We start from the raw sequence: 22,254 nt of genomic DNA on the forward strand, positions 1-22,254 counted from the left end.
TGTTTTGTACAAACCAGTCTGTAACAGCTGACAGTTTCTACGTTCTCAAGTGCTCTCTGCCTGAAGAGCACTGTTTTTTGGGGTTGCTTTTTTTTTTTTTAAGCCCTGACCCCATCTTTTCTCTGCATGTTGGCTGGTGGGAGCCATTTCTGCAAAATGATCTTGAGCATCATCCTAACATCCTAGAGAATAAGCACAAAGCATAGTTGTGGTTCTCAAACTTCGAGGAGCCAGACTCCCCTGAGTGTCTGTTGAAATGCAGATTTCTGGGCCTCATTCCAAAGATCAGTTTTGTCTGTCTGGACTGGAGCCTGGGAATCTGTTTTATTAGCCAGCCCCACCCCTTTCGTTCTTCCGATGCTGGAGGTCCACAGCTTTGCCATTTTAAGGTGACAGACCAGAGCACAGAGAGAAATCCTCTCTGGCTTCTTCCTGACTCCCCATCCCATGGGCCCTTGGAGGGGACATCTCTCCTCTGGGATCCCCACTAAAACGGCAACATCAAGATCTCCCTGCTAGTTCCCCTAAAATAAAGTCACAGGCGACCCGCGTGGCCCAGTAGCTGTTCTGCCAAGTCATTCATGTGATGTGCTGGCCCAGGGGGAGAGGACCAGCCCCGTCTCCCTTTCTGTCTTCCGCGGTCTCCAAGAACCTCTCAGGGCTGAGGCCCAGCGCCATCTCCCTCGCAGCTGCTGGTCCATCCCCTTCCAAAAGATGCAGCGGCTCCAGCTGCGGTTACATCTAAACGGGGGTTCCTGCTCCCTGGGTCCACCTTCTTCATTACCCTTGCAACCCTCATTGAGAACGCCAGTGTGTAACATCGAGTCGTCTCCATGGCAACCGACAGGGTGTCACGCCGCACAGGATTACGACTCCACCGCGCGGGGATTCCAGAGAAGGGGTTGGGGGCGGCGCCCCCCAGACCCTCACCTAAACTGCAGGACCCCCTCTTCCTTCCCGCCTCAACCCCGGCCCCCAGCCCGACCTCTCGCGCTCGGCGGGCCCAGTGAGGACGGAGGGGGGGGGTGGCTTTCTCCGGGGACCCCCCAGCCTTACGGGGGGGGCGGGATGGTGGCGGACCCCGCGCCCCCGGCACACTCGAGCCGCCGCGATCCAGACCCAGCCCGCGCCGGCTGCGCAGGACCGGGAGCGGGGGCGGGAGCGGGCGGGCCTGGCTGGGGAGTAAGTCCCACCTTCGGGGGCGGTGCCTGGCGCCGGGGAGTGTCAGGAAGAGGAAGAGCGCGGCCAGAGGCGGTGCGGGCGCGCGGTTAGCAGGGGCCGGGCCGAGGCGAGCGCCGCGCGGGCCACCATGGCCACGGACGAGCTGGCCAGCAAGCTGAGCCGCCGGCTGCAGATGGAGGGCGAGGGCGGCGGCGAGGCCCCGGAGCAGCCCGGGCTGAACGGGGCGGCGGCGGCGGCAGGGGCGCCCGACGAGGCGGCCGAGGCGCTGGGCAGCGCGGACGACGAGCTGAGCGCCAAGCTGCTGCGGCGCGCCGACCTCAACCAGGGCATCGGCGAGCCCCAGTCGCCCAGCCGCCGCGTCTTCAACCCCTACACCGAGTTCAAGGAGTTCTCCAGGAAGCAGATCAAGGACATGGAGAAAATGTTCAAGCAGTGAGTGCCCGCCCGACTCGGTCCCCCACCCACCTACCCCGCGAGCCGGCCTCGGCTCCCGAGCCCCCAAGCCCGGACCCCGCACCGTGGAGACCCGGGCGGCCAGGCGAGCTCCCCGACCCAGCAGGGCTGGGGACCCCCCGGCCCCTTCCAGATAATCGCGAGGCTGGCTTCGGGACCTCCTTCCCACCACGCATATAGCTCTGAGGACCCGCGGCCCCTGGCACGCGACCCCTCCTCGCAGTGACGCCTGCCCCCGGCTCCCCGCACGCGCGCACACACAGTGGGGGACCCCGCGGCTCCTTTTAGATAAGTCCCCGCGAGCCCCCGCTAGCACCACACGCACGGGTCTGGAGACTCCGGATCTCTGGCCTAGGATCCCTGCCTTGTTAGCGATGCTTCTCCACACCTGCAAAACATCGTGCTTGAGGACCCCGAGGCCTCCCTTTCCCTTTCCAAGCCCACCCCCAAACGCAGGTCCGAAACACCCCACCCCACCTCCAGCGCCTCAGCAAAGGTGACCATGTCTTTCTCTTGGGGTCCTTTGCTTTCCTCTGCTTATCTCAGATCCCCCATAACGTGGGTTCTGAGCCGAGACCCCTCCCCCACGCCCCCTCTAGTTATTCGGCATCTGCCAGCAAACTGTGGTCTAAGCCCCTTCAGGTTCTCCCACCTCTACCCCCATCCAGCCCGTTGGCCAGGACCCCAATCCTTGACGCTGGGGAGGGACCCCTTCTCTGCAGGCATGTACCCCCCCCATAGTCCCCCCTCCCTCCCCAGGCTTTCCTTCTCTCCTCTTGCCCTGGCCAGCCCTCCCCCCACTTTGCAGTCACTGCCTCCTGCTTTCCGTGGGAACACCCCACCTCTCCTTGCCCCACTCCCCCGCTGCGGGCCCCCTTCCCTCCGCACACACGGTCCCAGACACCCCACACCTTCCAGTCTGACTTGGCCAGTTGCTCTCACCCCTGGCTTTACCTTTTAACCCAGCAGGTTGAACAGGTACTTCCAGGCCTGTGGGCTTACCCCTCCCCCAATAACAGCAACAAAACTTTAAATGTCTGTAAAGTGACTAGGGAGAAAGGCTTCCGGTCCCCGTCTGGTCCATCCCTGGGTTCACCCAGTTGGGATTGAGGGGGTCAGCCACACTGCACCCCCCACCCCAGCCACATTTGGGCCTGCGGGTGGGGCAGGGGGGAAGGCACTCAGCACCCCCCCACCCCCCACCCCCGCCCTTAGGTAGGTACTCTTCCCCTCTGGCGTCTTGTTGCCCATCCCCCTGCCCCCGACCCCTGATGAAGCAGCCCCAGGGTGTGGTCTGGAGTGGATCTGGAGGTGGATCCGAAAGGTAGAAGCGTCCTCCAGCCAAGTCTTGGGAGCAGGAGGTCTCCTCCCCACCAGCCCGGAACAGGCAGCCCAGGGTCCAGAGGGAGGGGCGCTGGCCCTTTCTTGGCCCGGGGCAGGGCGGGGGGGGGTGTCAGTGTAGGCTGGACTGTGTGCCCAGGTACAGCAGGAAGCCCAGGAAGGGGCTGTTTTGCAACCCCGAAGCTTGAGAAAGGCTCTTCCCCGCTTCTCACTGCTCCCTGCAGCTGCTGCTTCTGCATTTGATCCCAATGCGGCGGAAGAGGGTTTGGGTTCTCAGACCTGGACCGGCTGGGACCATGCTTTTCTGAGCATCAGCCTGAGGGGAACTGAGTCCTTAACCCTCCTCGGGGCCTCTGTGTGGAGGCCCCTGGGCCCTGAGGAGCCTCCTTCTTTGACTCTGGGGTCTGGGCTGCAAGTTCTTCTCAAGTTGCCTCCTGACCACAAACAGGCAGTATCAGGAAAGCAGAAGGTCCAGGACTCCAGCCCTGATAGAAGAGCTGTTGGGAACTTCCTGGTAGAGCCTGCCCCCCCACCCCACCCCCCGCCGTGCAAGGGAGATTATTCCAATGCGCCACGATCCCTGCATTAATAGTGTCTGGGGACCAAGAAGCTCTTCCATTCATTCCTCCCGCAGCCCCATGACACAGAACTGTCATTCTCACCGTGGCGCAGTGGCCCAGACTGGGCACTGAGAGATTTGACTAACTTGCCAAGGCCACCCAGCTAGCAAATGATGGAGTCAGGATCTGAACCTGGGTTTCCCATCACAGTTATCTGCTTCCACCTGGGGAAATACCCTCCTGCAACCCTCTTCCGCGTCCATGGCTGATTTTCTGCCTCATGGACCCACCACCAGAGCCCTCTTCCTCTTGGGCTCGGTGACATCCCCTCCCCAGCCGAAGAAAAAGATGGAGCTGTTCAGAGAACCCAGACATGCCAAAACACACCCGGACTTAAGAGTCTGCAGCTTGGTTGGAAGGGGCACGTGACCAGGGGACCGGTGTTGAAGGTGCATTTGCAGAGCAAGCTCACTTTCCAAAGAGACCAGTTTTGGTGTTAGTTGGACGAAGGGTACTTTGGTGAAAACTGAGTGGAGCGGAACACCCCCCCCCTGCCCCCGCCACTGCTGCAAGCTTGCCCTTTGGCACCTTTACTGCCTGCTGGGGTATTGGAAGGGCTGGGGGGTGGGGGGCAGGAGGGGCCCAGAGAGCTGGACTTCTAGGGAAGGAAGTGCCACCCGCTGGGGGCCCCTGGCCAGCATCGAAGGCTGCAGATTTTGTATTCAAGGAAACAAGGCTTCACTGTGCCAGCGGAGCCCAGCCCAGCCGAGTCCCGGCTGTGAACAGCCAACAGACAGGCTCTCAGGCTGGACAAAACCCTCGTTCTGCTTCTGCTGTCCAAGCGGGGCTGCAGCCTCCTGGGGCCAAGCCAGGCCCAAGGATCCCAGCCAGGGCTCTGCTGAGAGACTTCCACCCTGATCTGCAGCTCCCAAGGCAGGGGGTGGGGAACCCGGCCCTGCTGGGAAGCCACCCCCAGAGCCGCAGAGTGCAGGAGGGGGAGAGGTCGGAGGGAACTGGGAGCTGGACCGGCTGCCTCTGAATGACCCAGTGTGCAGCCTGCCTGGGTTTCAGTCTTCCCACCTGTAAAAGGAGCAGACTGTTGCTGATGGTTCCCGAAGGTGATTCAGCAATGACCTTATTTCTGAGCAGTCCCGAACCCTTCTGAATGGCAGAACTGCCCTCCGGGGTCTTCCAGGGCACCCATTCAGGGCTCAGCAGCAGACACTTCCTGAGGACGGAGACGGAGGGAGAAGAGAAGGGACACAGGGAAGACAGACAGGCTCTGCCATCACTGACCTCACGCCGCGACTGTGTGGTTTCTAGTTGGAACAGACCTCAGGGGTTGTCACCATCCCTTCTCCCCATTTTACAGAAGAGGAAACCGAGGCCCAGGAAGGTGTCGTGACTCACTTGGGGTCACGGGGAGGTTTTCTGCGGCTGAACCAGAGCATCCTTCTCTGTACAATGGGGATGGGGGTCCCCACTTCTCAGGCTGGGGCTGGAGGGAGCAGATGCATGCAGACAGATCTCTGGCCCTGGAGGCCCCTGAATTCTCAGACCTTCGCCCCCTTTTGGCTTCAGGCTGCACCTGCTACCTCTAATCCCACCCTCGCCCCCACCTCTGTCTGCCCATCCATCCAGGGCTATCTCTGGAAACTACCCCCCCAGGCAAGGGGCAATGGTGTGGCCCCAGAGGGCCTCAAGGGGGCCGCCTCTGAGCTAGCCACAGCCTGCGTGGAACTCTGCAGGGTTTTGTAAGCCAAAACCTGCCCTAAGGGAAGGCGGCCCGTGTAATTCTGAACCTGCTGTGGAATCCGAGGAAGATGTCCCCAGCCTTATCCCCAGCCACATCATTTCATGACCCCTTGCGTCAGAGCGGCGGCTTCCCTGTCTTCTCCCAGCCCGCCCTCCCCTCCTCTCCACCTGCTCCACCTCCCTGTTTCCCCTCCGACTCTTGCTCGCCCTCCAGGAAGGCTGTCTGGTGCGGTGGTTAAAGGCAGGGCCTTTGGAGTCTGCCGCCCTGGGTTGGAATCCCAGCTATGGGCCCTGGAGCAAGACACAGAAACCCTGCGAGCCTCAATTCCTGATCCTAGAAGGGGGAGAGTAATAGCACCCACCTCACAGGGTTGTTGCGAAGTGCTTAACCCAGTAGTTGGCACAAAATAAGTACTTATTAAGTTCTACCACCATCCCCAGCCCCGGTGGTGGCAGCTGGCACAGAGATTGCTTCACAAAAGCCACTGGCTGCCTCCACTTACCCCAGGCTGGCAACAAGCCTCTTGCTTTGGGCCCAAGTGACAGGGACCCAGCACGAGAACCTTCCTTGCCTCCAGCTGGGCCACCGCTCTGATTGACAGCTACATATGGCTTTGATAAATAACAAAAGGGGGGAACCGAATTCATTATCACTTCATTATGTGGAAGGCAGGTGGCAGGAAAAAAAGGGAAGAGCAAATGGCAGCCCCAGCAGCCCCGGAGTGACACAAAACTAGGACCCAGCGCCTGTCTGCCACCGCCACCTGGGTGACTCTGGGGAGGGGCCGCTGCTTCTCAGAGCCTCCCCCCCCGGGGGGGGGCTAAAGAACCTGCCTGCTAAAAAGGTCTGAGGATTACGTTTAAAACGTCCTGAGCTTGGGTAGAGTCTGCCATCGCGTCTGGTCTGTGGGCTGTTCAAAAACAAAGATGATGTTTTCAAAACTCGTAAAAGCTGCTCTTTCGATCATTCACCAACAGACCATTTGTTGCAGTTTCTGTGGGCAAGTTCCAGAGACTTCAGGGACACAAACAGTTTCTGGCCTCAAGAAGCTTCAAGTCCCCAGGAGAGCAGTGGCGTCGAGGGGACTGCGGGGGTGGGGAGGCTGGGCCCACAGGGCTGGAGATGGAAGGTTCCGTGTCTTTAGGACGAGGACAGAAAGTTCTCCGGAAAGATAGCCTGAGGACAGCTGTCCACAGCCAGCCCCCTGCCTCCATGCGCTCTCCTTGTCAAATGGAGCCACCAGGCCCAGTGTGTTATTTCAGGAGCTGAATGTAATCTTCACCACAGCCCAGGGCAGGGGTGGGGTGGGGGGTGGTGGCTGTCATCATCCCCACTTGCCAGATGAGGAAGTCAAGGCTCAAGGAGGCGGTCACTCGGCCAAGGTTATAGGAAGTGGCAGGCGCAGGCTTAGAACCAGGACTGCCTGTGGGGAGCTCCCAAGGCCAAGTGAGGGCCGTGTTCATGGTTGGGGGCAGGGAGGCTCTTGGAGCCGGGGGTGGGGGAGGAACCCTCTAGGGGTTCAGAGGTTGGGTCCTTACCCTTGGAGTGACTAGGAGCCTGGCTTTCTGGGGAAGGAGGAGTTCCCGGCCTGAGGCCTTGTCCTCTGCTCTTCCTACTTCCCTTCTGACTGAGTCACCCTCCCCTCCTTCCACCCCCAAGGGACTTTTGGTTCCCTTTGGGTTTGTACCTTTCTGCCTTCTTCCTGTGCCTCTGGGTGGAGGCCTGGCTTCAGCCCTGGGAGACCTGGCTCTGCTGTCCGGGCTCCTTTCTGCAGGACCAGCCCAGCCCCCAGGGGAGGCAGAGTGACCCTGCGGCCTCAGCAGGGACAGTCCCCCCACCCCCTTCCACAGCTGAGTTCCCTCTGACTGCCCAGCAGCCTTCTCCTTGGCTGACTTCTGCTTTTCAAGGACTCCAGAGAAGTGAGGGTTCTGTGCCAGAAAGGTGCCACTGGATGGAGCCAGGCCCAGGGACTCCTGAGCTCTGTGGAGGGAGAGGCGGGGACCCTCTCGTTTAATCCTTTCTCAACCTCCTGTCAGATTATCATCACCCATTTCCTGGATAAGAAAACTGGATCTCGGGAGTCCCCGTTGTGGCCAACGAGCATCCACGAGGATGTGGGTTCGATCCCCAGCCTCGCTCAGTGTGTTAAGGATCCAGCGTTGCTGTGAGCTGTGGTGTAGGCCGGTAGCTGTAGCTCCGATGCGATCCCTCGCCTGGGAGCGTCCATGTGCTGCAGGAGGTGTGGCCCTAAAAAGAAAAGAAAAAAAAAAGACTGGTTCTCAGAGAGGTTTACACGACTTGAGGCGCGGAGGCAGGATTGGAACTGGAGTCCTTCTGATTCCAAGGACCCAAGGAGAGCAACATCAGCATCACCCGGGAGCTTGGTAGAAATGCAGATGCCCAGGCTCCACCCCAGACCTGGATCAGAGTCTGCATTGTAACTGGACTCCCCACGCGTGCGCATTAAGATTTAAGAAGAACTGGGCCACCCCACGGCTGGGGTCATTCAGTCTGGGCAGTGAGGGAAGAACAGGATGAGCAGAGGGAAGATTAGGTTAAATAACAAACTCTGGTTCTCTGCCATCACTAGTATAAGCATTTTTTTTTATGGCCGCACCTGCAGCAAATGAAAGTTCTCAGGCCAGGGACTGAGTCGGAGCCACGGCTGCGACCTACGCCTTCTGAGCGGGGGCTCAGTGTGAGGTGCTTGAACCCAAAGTTAGGAGGTCCCCAAGCCCTGACAGCCCCCAGGAGATTGCCATCAGCCTAGGGGGACTCCACTTGATCCTGGGACTCACTGGAAGGCTGTGGGGGTGGGCGGCGTGAGCAGCCCTTGAGCGACAGATGAGTGTCAGACCTGCCCCCCCACCCCGGCAAGTAGGACTGGAGGAAGTGGTGGGCGGCCGGGCTTTCCCCGCATGAGTCAGGCAGTCTGGGGTGGGGGCGCAGGGGTGGGCCCTCCTGGGCTGTCATCACCGAGCCCGTGGGCGTCCACCTGCACAGGGAGGTGGCCAGGGCCAAGCTGGCTGTCACAGCGAGCGAGGCCAGACGTGCCTTCTGTGGTCCAGAACTTTCCTGCCCAGAGGGACGTTCCCATGTTGCAGGACAAAGAATAGAGGCCTAGGGGCCCGTGGGGCCTCCCCAGACAGGACGAGGAAGACCAGGCCCACGAATGCAGAGAACAAAGCCAGGTGGGCCTGGGGGCCCGGTGGTTCATAAACCCCCCTCTCCAAATGTCTGCCCTCCCGGGGGTCCTCCATGATGGCAGAGGGGCCATCAGCCAAGGCCTGGGAAGCAGAAGGGAGAGAATCGGGGTCCCCAAGCTCCCAAATGAGCTGTTCCCACCCTTCCCCTGTGCGGGGGGCTATGATGACCCCTCCTCACTCTGCCACCCAGCGGTACCGCCCGGCTGGCGGGCGGGGGGGAGGGTCGTGGGTGAGGTGCAACTTCCTAGGGAACAGTTTCGAAACCAAAATGGGCTGCTGTAGGGAAGCAGTGAGGTTCCCGTCCTCAGAGGTATTCAAGACACCGAGTAGGAAAACTGCATTAGGAATCTGACCCTCACGAATGGCTAAAGGACATGGCCCTGTTCAACCTGAGGTTCTTTGGTACAGGGTCTGTGGCATCAGGACATGGCATAGTAGGTAAAAGTAACGTGTTTTTCATCAAGCCGGAGTTCTGACCCCAGGTGTGTCCTTGTCAGTCAAGTCACTTTCTCCCTGAGCTTCAGTCTCCTTGTCTGTCGTATGGGGATATTTCTGCCTGCTGCACAGAGTTCTTGTGAGGATCGGATGTGAAACGCTTAGTACGGTGCCTGGCACATAGCAAGTGCTTGGCCAAGAGGAGCCACGTGATAATATCGTTAGGAAATGGGTGAGCCTGGCACGTCGTTGGAGCCAGCCACTGCTCACCCCGTGACTCCTGGTTATCAGAACCGGAGGAGTAACAGTCAGCAGGATGGGACCTGCAGCCCCAAGGGGCAAAGTCTGCCTGGGTGGTGGCCGCTGCCCCACTTTCAAGGGCAGATGGGAGGGGATTTTGTCACCAGCATCCGGGACAGCTGCTGAGCGCTCCCTGTTGAGAACTACTTGGGGGGTGGGGGGAGGCGGGTAGGAATGTGGGCCCGGTGCCAGGCGCAGCAGCCTCCCTCCAGGGCTGGAAAAAAGTGCTGAGCTCCCAGCCCGGGAGCTTTGTTGTCAGCCCTGCTGGCTGGAATTGGCCCTCCCAGGCCTCTCTGCTCAGTCCAGCCTCCCCCAGCCCTGCAGGCTTGAGAATCCAGGGCCCTTCATGGGACCAAAAGGAGGCGGGAGACAGACAGGGAGGAAAGCTTACAACTTTTGGAATCCTGCCGCTGTGTGACCCTGAGCTGCTGGCTACCCACCCTGGGCCCCAGTGTCACTATGTAACATGAAGTCGGGGAAGTGAGTGGACCAGGCATCCAGACGGATCTTGGGTATGGACTCTCTTTTTCTGGATCCTCTGAGCCACCTGCATCCTCAGCTCCAGCTCAGGGGGAGGGCTGATGGAAGAGAGGGTCTCCCCAGCCAGGGACAGGCCTGCTTTCCAGGCGTCTTAGAACTTCGCTGTCTCCTGGGTTGCCATTCTTCCTTCTGCGTGGCACAGTGACAGTCTCCCCCTTTGTCACCTCCCTCTCTGTCAGCGGAGAAACAGGAGGATAATCCAGGACTGAGGCCCAGCGAGAGAGCAAAAGATTCTATGCTGTCTCATCACCTCCCCAAGTAACGGGGTCCTTTGAGTCAGGCCTCATGGGGTGGGGGGCGGCGGGACCTCCAGAGGAGGGGGAGATGCTGGAGGGACCTCTGGGGGGGTGCAACAAGCATTCCCTCCCAGCCACGCACCCTCAAAACTGGTGCCTAAGGGTGAAAATCGTATTTTTCAATCATTCTCACCATCATCACCACTTTTATATTATATGAGCAAAGTACTTAACTAGTATTTGGCACATTAAAAAGTTCTCAGCAGCTGCTATTAAGATGACGTATAATAGGCCTGTCCTGTGTACGAGGCATTTTATATCCCTAATCTCCTTTAATCTCTAATCCTAAAGGTAAATGTTAACAAAAATAATTTAGTGGTAGTCGTACTGCCGTCGGTGTGTATATACGAAATAGTTCTCATGGGCCAGCCTCTGAGCTCAGAATCTGCTTGGATCATCTCTTAACTCTTGTCACCATCCCGAGAAGGGTCTGATCTCCGTGAGGCCAATGGGGAAATCGGGGTTCACAGGTCATGTGACTTGAGCAGGGTCACCTAGCCAGCAGGAGGCTGAGCTGGGATTTGGACTCAGATCCATCTTAGCGGAGCTGCTGCAAGCACAAGGCTCCAGGGTTTACCCGGGAACGTGGCTGATCCGATGACCCAGAGCCCACCCACATCAGAGTCCAGGGCACGGAGTGGGTGTCCACTCTCCAGGGGTCTCTTGGGAACAGTCCCCTCCAGTGTCATCACTCCCAGCCCAGCACCTGGCCTCTCCCCACCCTCTGTCACCTCCCCTTTGGTGATGGATCCTCTGGCACTGCAGCCAGCCCCGCCACTGTCCCCCTGGGGGACCAGGGATAGAGCCCAGGCCCAGTAATTGATTGATGCTTGATGGATGCAGGCAGCGGTTCAGGCCGTGGTTTGAGCTGCAGCCCAGGCAGGCCTGGGAGCTGCCGGAGCCCACGTTTCTGTCCAAGTTTGGATACTTTATCTGCGCTTCCTCTGCAACTGAGCCACCCCAAGCTGCGGGAGAAACTCTTGAGCAGTAAATCAAGCTGAGGCTCAGGAGAGGCAGGTGGGGCGGTGGAGAGAGTGGGGGGTGGGAGTCGTAGGGACGGGGATCCAAACCCCTGGCCTGCTGGATATCGGGCCAGTGCCCACACCTCCGTAATCAGTAAGTGGGGACGTGGGACTTCCCAGGACTGCTGAGCACAGAGGTGGTAAAGTGAAAATGCCCGGCACGTAGTAGGTGTTTAACAAAGGGATCAAAGTCTCATGATAGAAGTGGTAGCTGCCATTTCTGGAGCCACCAAGTCCTTGCAGTGACCCTATGAAAGAGTCACCATCATACTAAGGGTTTGTCTCCTGGAACCCAGGCCCTCTGCTGCAGCCCGATGTGTCATTGCCGACCCTCACTGGAGCCCAAGTTCAGGAAGAGGCAGGGGCTTTGTCTTCCTCAGGGGCACCGAGGAGTGGGGCGGAGGGGGTGAGGGGTCCATGTGACTTGCCTGGGGGAAGACTTCCTCACCCACTACTCTCGTGGGTGGCTCAGGGCAGCTCCGGAACTGATCACTAAGGCTTTGCAGCAGCCGCCCAGCCCCTTGCCAACAGGCAGACAGGCTCCAAAGATGGAAGGGGGGGCAGGGGGGCTCCATCCAGCACAGGGTCCCTCCAGCTCTAAGAGGAACCTGGACCACAGGTCCGTTGGCCTGCCTGAGCCTCCCAAGTCCCACAGCCCTCTACCACATCCTCTCGCTCTGCTTCCGCCTCGGCTGTGGCCACTGCTCACGTGGCCCGCCTGCCCTCACTCCAGCCCCCTCACCCCATGATGGGGGACAAGGCCCCAGGACCCTGTGTTCCCTGCCGAGTTCCCAGAGACCTGTCTTCCCCATGCTGCGTCACTCCCAGCCACTGACTCACTTGCTCGTGAACTATTTATACCCCTCACACAAATGCTCAGCTCAGCACTCCAGGCAGACGTCTCTGTTCTGCTGGCAGCCCCAGGACGCGTGGAGGGGGCTGGGCACAGCAAATGTGCGGGGTTTTGAGCCCAAAAGACGAAGCCCAGCTTCTTCCTTTACTGCTGTGTGACTTTGGGCCGGTCACTTAACCTCTCTGAGCCTCTATTATAAAGTTTCCAGCACAGAGACGGATTTCAAAAAGTGGCTGCTATTAAATGTCCATAGTCTTGTGAAGTTTATTTATAACTGGAGTGGGAGGGAGGGGAACTGAGGAAGGCATAGGAATGACATGTGTGATAATGTTGGAACTGCAGGTCTCCAGGAAATTTCTGGAACTCAGCCCCTCTATGTCACGTTACTGTCACCAACACTGTCACCCAGCTAGCTTGAGGCCTTGGGGGCTGCACCAGGTTCTTTAGGCTCAGAAGGCCTGTTTGGCAAGCCTGAGACAAGTCTCCCCAGCCCACCCGGAGACGGCACGGTTGTTTGGTCAGCCTGATAAAAGGGCCAGGCTGGCCTGTGGGAACAGCACCCACATCCGCCACGCTGTGTGCTCCGGGCACCAGTGGCACCAGTCAGGGGATGGCCCTGGAGGCCAGCTGTCACCCAAGCTTTTGCCACAAGGAAGCCAGTCGAGAGAGATGTTTAGACTCTGCCCCTCACCCTGTCACTATCTCTGCCAGGCTTCTGGTGGTAGAAAAAAAGGGACCTGAAATGTGCAGGGCAGAGGCACTTTTTAGGGCCAAACCCACACATATGGAGGTTCCCAGGCTAGGGGTCAAGTCGGAGCTACAGCCGCTGGCCTACACCACAGCCCACAGCAACTCCGGATCCTTAGCCCACTGCATGAGTCCAGGGATTGAACCCGCACCCTCATGGTTCCTAGCCGGATTCATTTCCTCTGTGCCACAATGGGAACTCCCGCTTTTATCACCTAATCACTGTTCTAGGCCTTTGTTCCAGGTGCCCAACCAAATCCCTATACTCACTACAAGCACTTTGTGTAACTTGTTCCCTGGACACACCCTGAGCCTCCTCCTGGAAAACTAGCAATGCCCCTGCCTCCTGTGGCCTTGAGACATGTGGTATCGTCTGCCTCCTTCCTAGGTGGGGACAGGGAGTGGGGGAGAGATGGAGCCAAGGGTCCCTCAAGTGCCTCTGGAGGTGCCTGGAGATAGTTGAACCACCAGAACCCCCCAAACCCGTACCCCCATAGTGTTGTGAATGCTCCCTCCCTACTTGGTCACATCACAGTCTGAGGGACTCTGGTTTCTGCTTCCTTATGCAGCAGGTTTGGCCCAGAGTTGGCACTGTTCAACATGCCAGGCCACATAGTGAGCTCCCCATCAGAGGTAACCAAGCAATAGCTAGGCCACGAATCGGGACTCCACCTGGGCCAAGGTCCCCTCCAGCCATGATGAGATGACACAGAGGTGGGAGGAGCCCTTTGAGCCCCCAGGCTCCCTGCCCTCCAGCTGGTGACCCCCTGACTGGTCAGGTATGAGGTATCCGGATGTCCTTAGGCCTTTCTCTCTACACCCACAGGTATGACGCCGGCCGGGATGGCTTCATCGACCTGATGGAGCTCAAGCTCATGATGGAGAAACTGGGAGCTCCTCAGACCCACCTGGGTCTGAAAAACATGATCAAGGAGGTGGACGAAGACTTTGACAGCAAGCTCAGCTTCCGGGAGGTGAGCCCTGCTCCGCCACTGGGGGGGCGACACCGGGTCAGGGGGTGGCTTGGTGGTGAGGAGCCAATCCCCCTTTGTCATTGAGCAACATTGTTCTTGAAAGGCTGCTGTTGAGTGGCTGACAGTTGGCTGTTGAGTGGTGGGGTTTCAGCAGATCCTGGAGCTGGTACCCAGGGAGATTGAGATGCTTATGTGAGAAGGAGGCACAGCCATTCCCTCATGCAGTGAGCATGTATTGAGTGACTTTGGTAGACTGACACTGTGTGGGCTCCAGGGGTACAGAGAAAGGCCCTGTGCTCCAGAGGTCCTGGCGTGTAGAGGGAGAGATGCACAGAGAGTGAAATGACAGGAGGCCACGACTGGGGAGAAGCAGGGACATGGACTGGGGATCCAAGAGGAGCCGGGCGCTGGGCTGGTGACTTCACATTCGGGCCCCACTATGAGACAGGAGCTGGGAGCAAGCCTGTTTGATGGAAGAGGAAGCAGAGGCTCAGAGCCATATGGCAGCGGCACGGGTCCCAGGGTCAGAGGGTGGCCTCAAGTGTCAGGGCTCAGGCTGGGCCTGGGAGAACTAATGGGACGCAAGGAGGAGGCAGGGGCAAGAGAAAGGTGGTGGAGCCCCCAGGGAAGCCGCGTCCTGGGGAGGAAGGTGCAGGCAGCACAGATTAATAGTTAGGAGTCAGGACCTGGGCTCAGATTCTTCCTCCGTCACTCTCTGGTGCTGCAATTTGGGGCGGGTTTTTTCTCGTTTCTGAGCCTTCCTCATTCTGTAAAATGAGCACGGTCCTTTACCTTTAGGATTTTAAATGGATTTTAGAGCAGATTGGCTTGGGGGAACAGTGGACACAAAGGTAAGAAGTAGGTTGAGGCTTTTGATGGGAGCTGAGCCTGGGCGGAGCAGCCTGCAGTAGCCCCATTCCTGGGTGGCGGGGGCGGGGGGCACAGAAGACAGGTCACATAGCCACCCATTGTACAGATGGGCAAACGGAGGCTCAGGGCACGGGGGGCCTGGTGGGGACTCGAAGTGCGCAGAGGCTTATAAGTGCCTCTTTTCCTGGGCAAGGCCTCCGTCTGAGCCCGGGTGTGGGCAGGCTCTGGCCTCTTTCCCTCTCTCCTTGACACCGTCTGGGTCGTTCTGTTCTCCCTGCCCCAGTTCCTCCTGATTTTCCGCAAGGCAGCAGCCGGGGAGCTGCAGGAGGACAGCGGGCTGCACGTGCTGGCCCGCCTCTCCGAGATCGATGTGTCCACCGAGGGTGTCAAGGGAGCGAAGAGCTTCTTTGAGGCCAAGGTAAGGGACAGGGCAGGGGGGAGGCCCCAGCTCGAGGACGGGGTGGCCGGGGTCCACCAGGAGGGTTCGCGCTTCCCCTTCCTGTCCCTGCTGAGGCCACAGACAGCTGATGAGGAGCTGACACCTGAGCTGGGCTGGTCAGGGCCCACGTGACCCTTTCCAGCTTCCCCTTTCTCTCCCTGCCCTTGGAGTGAGCGACGGGTGTGTACACTTCAAGAAGGAACAGCGAACCACTTTGAGCTGCCCTCTCCCTGGCACACGGAGCCACTTCTCCAAAGGATGGGGCCTTAAAGGGTGGGCCCAGGAGAAAGGAGAGCAGCCCTGGCTCTCGGGGCCTCAGCCTGCCCCAGCCTGGAGGGAGGATGATGGGCCCCGGAGGCCACCTCCGTGCACAGCCTGCTGCCCTTTCGGCACATGCTGAGACGGAGGGGACAGTGCGGCTCCTGGATCCTGCCCTCCTGGGCCCCATGGCACCTGCCTTTTCTTGTTTCTCCCCCTCCCCATGTTAGCTAAGGTCGCCCCCCACCTTCCTCTGGGCCTCTGGGGTTGATGGGATGTTTCAGCAGTGTTCATCAGTGGGACCAGGGGTGCAGCCAGGCTTCCCAGGACAGGGGACAAGCTAAGACGAGGGGACGGATGCTCCCACTTGGAGTTCCTGCTGCAACACAGCAGGTTGGGGTTCCGGCCTTGTCTCTATGGTGGCACAGGTTCAATCCCCAGCCTGGCAAAGGGGGTTAAGGCTCCTGCATTGCCGCAGCTGTGGTATAGGTCACAGATGCTGTTTGAATTTGATCCCTGGCCTGGAAACTTCCAGATGCCACAGGTGTGGCCAGAAAAAAAAAAAGCAGCAGCTCCCACTTACAGGACCCAGGCTCTGCTGCAGCCACTATCACCTTCTCTCTTTTAATCCTCCCAACATATTGGTGAGGTCAGAGTTACGGAGCACCAGGCTCTAAATGGAAGAAATGAGGTTCAGGGAGGTGGCTTGGATGCCTGGCCACCACCAGGCTAGCGAGGCAGAGCTGTGTGTGTTGGTGGTGGGGAGCAGGGGTGCAGCACAACCAGGAGAGACCCCAGAGAGAGCCTCCTCCAGCCCTGACGCACCACGCCTCTGCCCCCACGCCAGGTCCAGGCCATCAACGTGTCCAGCCGCTTCGAGGAGGAGATCAAGGCAGAGCAGGAGGAGAGGAAGAAGCAGGCGGAGGAGATGAAGCAGCGGAAAGCGGCCTTCAAGGAGCTGCAGTCCACCTTCAAGTAGCAAGGGGTGCACCCCACTGCCTGGCCCTGGCCCCAGCACCCGGTCCGGCTGGCAAGGGTGGGCAGACCGGAGACCAAGCCTGATCCTTGGCTTGGTCTGAAGAGACCAGGCTAAAAAGCCACACATATCTGTGAACGAGCCGGTGGAGGGGTCTCCCCAGCCGCCTGGCCTCTCCCGCTCCCTTCCGCTGTTCCCGAGGCCGTGACACCAGCCGCCTCCGTGCCTGGCCCAGCCCTCCCTGGCCCTTCCTGCACCTCTGGCATCCCGGCTGCCTGCCTGCTCCAGCTGCTCCTGCTCCGAGCCCAGCGCCCGGCTCCAGAGCGCCCCCTGCCGGCGTGCAACCCTCCACTCACTCTACTGTCCTCCCGTCCTCCTCCCTGACCCTTGGAAGCCCTTCACCCCCAGGCTGCGCTGCCCTTGGAGCCCCCGGAGCCCCTCCCTAGACTGGGGGAGCAGCAGATGGCAAGAATCATGGCCAGCTCCCTAGAGCTGGTCAGTGGCACCAGGGCTGCCCATTCCTCCGGCTCTGCCTCCTCTCTCCGCTGGTATAAGGGGGGTTGCTTCTGTCTTAGAGAAGGGACCCAGGGCCCTGGCACCCCACGCTGATATGGAGACCCCAGCTCTCGGAAGCCCAGCCAGGCCGGGTGAGCAGGCAGCTGTGCCAAACTACCTCACGGGCCCACACTCTGCCTGCCACGCCATGGATCATGGGCAGGAAAGGCTCTGGGGGCAGAAACGCCACTCCCTGGTCACCCCCCACACACCTCCCCCTCACCCAGAACAGCCTGAGGGTCCCTGGGGCTCTGGAGAGAGCAGAATCGGGGAGGAGGGACTGGCCCCTCATAGGAAAGGAAACCAGCACATCTCCGTTATCCTGGAGGCGTGCAAAAAGTGCTTTAAGTGGTTGGCATGGGACTAGGGGGTGGAGAGCAGGGCCCCCCACCCCTCAGCTCTCTCACACCCTCCTTCCCCAAGTGATGTTTGCCGCCTTGTCACCAGCGATGGGACCCGTCCTGTCACACCCTCCCCCGAGAAAGCATGGGGACCCCAGGCCTCCCTGTGCCCATCCACAGACAGGCTGTGGCCCAGCCTATGCCACCGGCCCGGCCCCACGCAGCTCCCGATGTGCTCGCTCACGCGTGTGCGTGTCTGTGTGTGTGCGCGTCTGTGTCCGTTGCTGTGTCGTGAAGCTGTGCCCGTCCCCCGTCCCAACAAGCGAATGGCCGCCAAGGCCGCAGTTATGCAACTTTCAGTGTGTGTCGTGACAGCGTCACTGCTTTTTAAACTCGATAACTCTTTATTTTAGTAAAATGCCCCCAAGAGTCCACAAAACTCCTGCTGGACTTGCAGAGGTTTTATTTTTTTGGCCTTAGAATCTGCAGGAATTAGAGGTACTGACCCCAGTGCGGCAGCCTTGGCCCTGGATTGCGTTTGCCTTAGCGAATATGTTTATACAGATGAATATAAAAAGTTCTTTTTCTTTGGGCTCATTTGCTTTTTTTTTTTTTTTTTTCTTTCCTCCCTTCTCACCAAAAAAGAAAAAAAAAAAAAAAGACTACTTCTTCATTCAGTGGTACGATTATTTTTTTTAACTAAAATAAGATAAAATTCTATATTCTTATGTGCGTGTGATTCTTGTTGGGGTGGGGGAGGGGAGGGGCTGGAAAAGAAGTGGACAGGGATGAGGTCACTTGGTCCTGGAGCCACTTGCTCAGGTGGCCCTCATGTCACATCAAGCCAGGGAAAAGAGGGGACTCTTCTGATGGAGAGGACATACATCACCTTTGTCTTTTTAGGGCCACACCCATGGCATATAGAAATTCCCAGGCTGGGGTGGAATCAGAGCTGTAGCTGCTGGCCTACGCCACAGCAACACAGTGATCTGAGAGCTGAGTCTGCCACCTATACCACAGCTCATGGCAATGCCACATCCTTAACCCACTGAGCAAGGCCAGGGATCAAACCTGTGTCCTCATGGATCCTTGTCAGATTCATTTCCGCTGAGCCATGAGGGGAAATCCAATTTATTTTTAAATCAACTTATTGAATCCTCAGAGCCAGCCCATGATAGGGGTGCATTTTTATTCCCAGGTAAGAACAGAGAGACCCAGAAAGTCTCCTAGAGGCACAAGGGCAAGCAGGACAGCGGGATGAAACCCCGGGCCACTTGGCCCACAGCCGGGTCTCCTACCCATCCAGCAGCCCTGCCTGGCAAGTTCATTCAGAGGAGGCACCAAGGCCACAGGGATTCTGGATTGATGCACCCTGGAGGTCCCAAGACTTTCCCACTCACACAGAGACACCCCAAGCCTCCCTTGTCACACACAGGCTAGGGTGATGAGCAAAGAGCTGGAGTGCTCCCTCTGTGGCTTTGGAAAGGCCAGGCTCCCACTGGGTCTGTCACCCCATCTCTTCAGTGCGAGAGTGGGCTAGGGTCTCAAGCTCTTCCCAGGCTTTTGGTTTCCAGGTTGGGCACCCCTTTCAATCAGATGCAATTTGAGTGAGGTGTGCAAGAGTTTGGGATTAGTTAGACTGGGCATCACTGCCCCCAGGTGGACGTGGGTGGTATTACAGCAACAGGGAGGCCCTCTGCCTCTGGCTTCCTCCCAGGTCCTGCTTAGGGAAGGCTGTGTCCTAAAAGGGTATTTCCCAGGGAAGGCCACACCCACATGCCACCTGTCACCTGAGATGCCACCATCATGAACACCGCATGTTAGGTTAAGCGCTCCTTTCAATTGCCTTCCCGGGGTAGAATATCAGAACCCCTGACATCCTAGCGAAAGGGTCTCAGAACCGAGGGACAGAGGATACTGACAGGGAAGGGCTAAAATTCAAGCTCCAGAGCCCCCCGCCCAGCTGGCCCAACAGTGGATGTGAGAGATACCAGCAGGCAGCCCCATGCCAGTCCCTCCACCACAGGTCCAGCTGGGAGGGGAGCCCCAGCCTCAGCCTGCCTGAGACTCCCCACTCCCGGCCCAGGCAAAGGGCACAAGTAAAGGAATGAAGAGGCCTGAGGTGGATCAGGGACCAAGAGTGAGAAAAGAAGATGCTTCTTGGGAATTCCTATTGTGGCTCAGTTGCAACAAACCTGACAAGTATCTGTGGGGATGCAGTTCGATCCCTGGCTCTGCTCAGTGGGTCCTGGATCTGGTGGTGTCGTGAGCTGTGGTGTAGGTCAGATGCAGCTCAGATCTGGTGTTGCTGTGGCTGTGGTATAGGCCAGCAGCTGCAGCTCCAATTCAATCCCTAGCTTGGGAACTTCCATACGCAGAAGGTGGGGCCCTAAAAAGACAAAAAAAAAAAAAAAAAAAAGCCTCTTAAAACCCTGCCCAGTCCCATGGTCTCAGTAAGACTTCCCAAGGCTGAATCCTGCCCCCCCCTTCCCCAATCACCAAATGCCAAATCCCTCACTCAGTCCCCAGACCCTCACTGAATGCCCAGTACTTTCATCTGGTTTCAAGGAAAGGCCCTGCCAGCCCTCAGGCCTGCCTCCTTAGTGGGCCCTTGCCAACATGTAACAGCTGTCACCTCAGAGTCCTGTCCCAGCAAGTAAAAATTATGGGCCCCAGTCAGTGTCACCTGCCCTGTTTCTCAGGTTCTCACCACTGGCCCCTTTGACTCCTAACCTTGGCATTGCTTCTCCTGATGTTCCCCTGCCCTGAGCCCAGCCTCTGCCAAGTCACCCATCATTATTTTTCCAGCACAGTCTGGCCCTGAATGGCTGGGGAACACTAAGTGCCCAGATCCTGGAAGGCCCCACTCCAGGCCCTGGAATACACGAGGTCCAGCAGGATGGAGGTGGGGATTCCAGCATCCTCCCCTCCTCACGTCCTCAAGTTCATTTCAGACATGGAAGCTGCAGAGAAGTAACCCTTGCCCACAAGTATTCCATCAAACTCCCACCCAGAACGAACCTCATCCAGGGTTCCTGGCCCTTGGTCTGGATCATGCCAAGAGCTCTTATCACCCTGCCTGGCAGGGAGCTCTGGTGGTGCCAACAGGATCTTAACACATCTCTGTGGCCCCAGCCCTAGCACAGTGCCCCTGCACAGAAGCTGCTGAGCGAATGTTTGAGGAATGAATGCATGAAAAGCTTCTGTGCACCTGGTAAGTCAGTGCCACCCTGTCTGGGCAGACAAAAGACACATCTTCCAGTTCAAGTTAATTCAACACCAAGCCCCCTGCCCTCCGATCATAGGCAATCCACTCCCCCAGGGCTCCCCTCTGCAGATACTCTCAAGCCCTCCTGGGACGGCTGCCTTATTTTTTATTTTTAACAGCTGCGCCTGTAACATATGGAAGTTCCCAGACTAGGGGTGGAATCAGAGCTGCAGCTGCCAGCCTACACCCCAGCCACAGCAGCACCGGATCCGAGCCACATCTGCAACCCACACCACAGCTCATGGCAACACCAGATCCTTAACCCACTGAGCGAGGCCAGGGATAGAACCCGCATCCTCATGGATATTAGTCGGGCTCTTAATCCTCTCAGCCACAATAGGAACTCCTTGGGGCTGTGTCTTCAGTCTTGGTTACCCTCGCCAGAAAATCAGGTCACTCAAGGGACCTAAGTCACCCGGGGCAGTTTGAGCCCCTGAAGTAATGGTGTCTTCCGATCGATGGCTCCCTGCACCAGGGCTGGGTCAGGAAGGGTGAAGCTGGCACATGCCCAGAGGCAGCTCCTGGTGAGAACACACTTCTCTCCCTGGCTGCCCCAGGGGCATAGCCAAAGGCATCTCCAAGGCTCATAGAAAGTGCTCACAATGACCCACAGAACATCTCCCAAAGTCTGTCTCAGCCACTTATTCACACACAACCTGACACAGAGAGGGGCCATAGCCAGGACCAAGTTGTCCAGCAGTATGGTGGGCACCATGCCTGGAGCCCACAATATTTTTTTTTTTTTTAGGGCCGCACTCGTGGCATATGGAGGTTCCCAATCTAGGGATCGAACCAGAGCTGTAGCTGCCAGCCTACACCACAGCCATAGCAACACGGGATCTGAGCCACACTGCAACGCACACCACAGCTCATGGCAATGCCAGATCCTTAACCCACTGAGCGAGGCCAGGGATCAAACCTGCGTCCTCATGGATACTAGTCAGAATTCATTTCCGCTGAGCCATGACAGGACCTCCCACAAAACCTTTAAGACCCACAAAAATGTTTTGGTTTCTCTTAAAATAAGCAGGGGAAAAAAATGAATATAATCCAAACTGGATTATATTAGTCTTTATACCCAGGCAGTCATAACACATAATTTTTAGTATTTTTTTGATGAAGGAAGGGGCTCACAAAGGCAAAAGGCGCGCTGCCACTCAAGCTTGCTTGTGAGAACTGGGTGACCAACAACAACAAGAGCGACCAATAACAACACGCTAAGAGCCACACATACCGTGCTTGCCATATGCCAGGCACACCTCACCAAGAGCGCTACGAGGCAGGTACTATTTGTTTACCTTCATATTGTAGATGAGGCTGTGTAAGCACAGAGATGTTGAGTCACTAGCAACAGGTCACACAGTGAGGAAGAGATGGCTCCAGGTTTTCCCTCCTTTGGGAACATGGTCCGGCACTAGGCAGAGCTCTCAGCACCCTGTCTTCAGCATCTGAAGCAGATTAAGGCAACCTCGGTTTTCTCCAAGTAATTGTTGGAGAAAATACACATAAATGATTAAGGGGCCCAAACTGGTAAATGTCTCAAGACAAGGAAGTTCCCCTAAAAGCTGATGCTGTCTGTACCTTCCAGAAGGGCTAGCAACCTCCCTCTCCAAAAAAGTTCGGTTTCTGGGAATTCCCATTATGGCTCAGCGGTCATGAGCCTAACTAGTACCCATGAGGATGCAGGTTTGACCCCTGGCCTTGCTCAGTGGGTCAGGGATCTGGCGCTGCTGTGAGCTGCGGTGGAGGTAGCAGACCGGCTTGGATCTGGCATTGCTGTAGCGGTGGTGTAGGCCAGTAGCTGTAGCTCCGATTCGACCCCTGGGCCTGGGAACCTCCATATGCCACAAGAATAGCCCTAAAAATAAGAAAAAAGGAAAAA

The 22,254-nt window shown here is 57.9% G+C and overlaps 1 protein-coding gene across 1 annotated transcript; it reads left to right on the top strand.

Moving 5' to 3' along the window:
* On the top strand, positions 1,226 to 17,764 carry EFHD2 (EF-hand domain family member D2). The gene is made up of 4 exons (XM_003127628.6): positions 1,226 to 1,614; positions 13,518 to 13,665; positions 14,819 to 14,953; positions 16,080 to 17,764. Exons 1-4 carry the CDS (start codon positions 1,310 to 1,312, stop codon positions 16,209 to 16,211), a joined length of 720 nt encoding a protein of 239 aa, XP_003127676.1. The 5' UTR covers positions 1,226 to 1,309; the 3' UTR covers positions 16,212 to 17,764.

This window comes from Sus scrofa, chromosome 6 (genome assembly GCF_000003025.6).
Source record: "Sus scrofa isolate TJ Tabasco breed Duroc chromosome 6, Sscrofa11.1, whole genome shotgun sequence".
In the NCBI taxonomy this organism is placed as follows: domain Eukaryota; kingdom Metazoa; phylum Chordata; class Mammalia; order Artiodactyla; family Suidae; genus Sus; species Sus scrofa.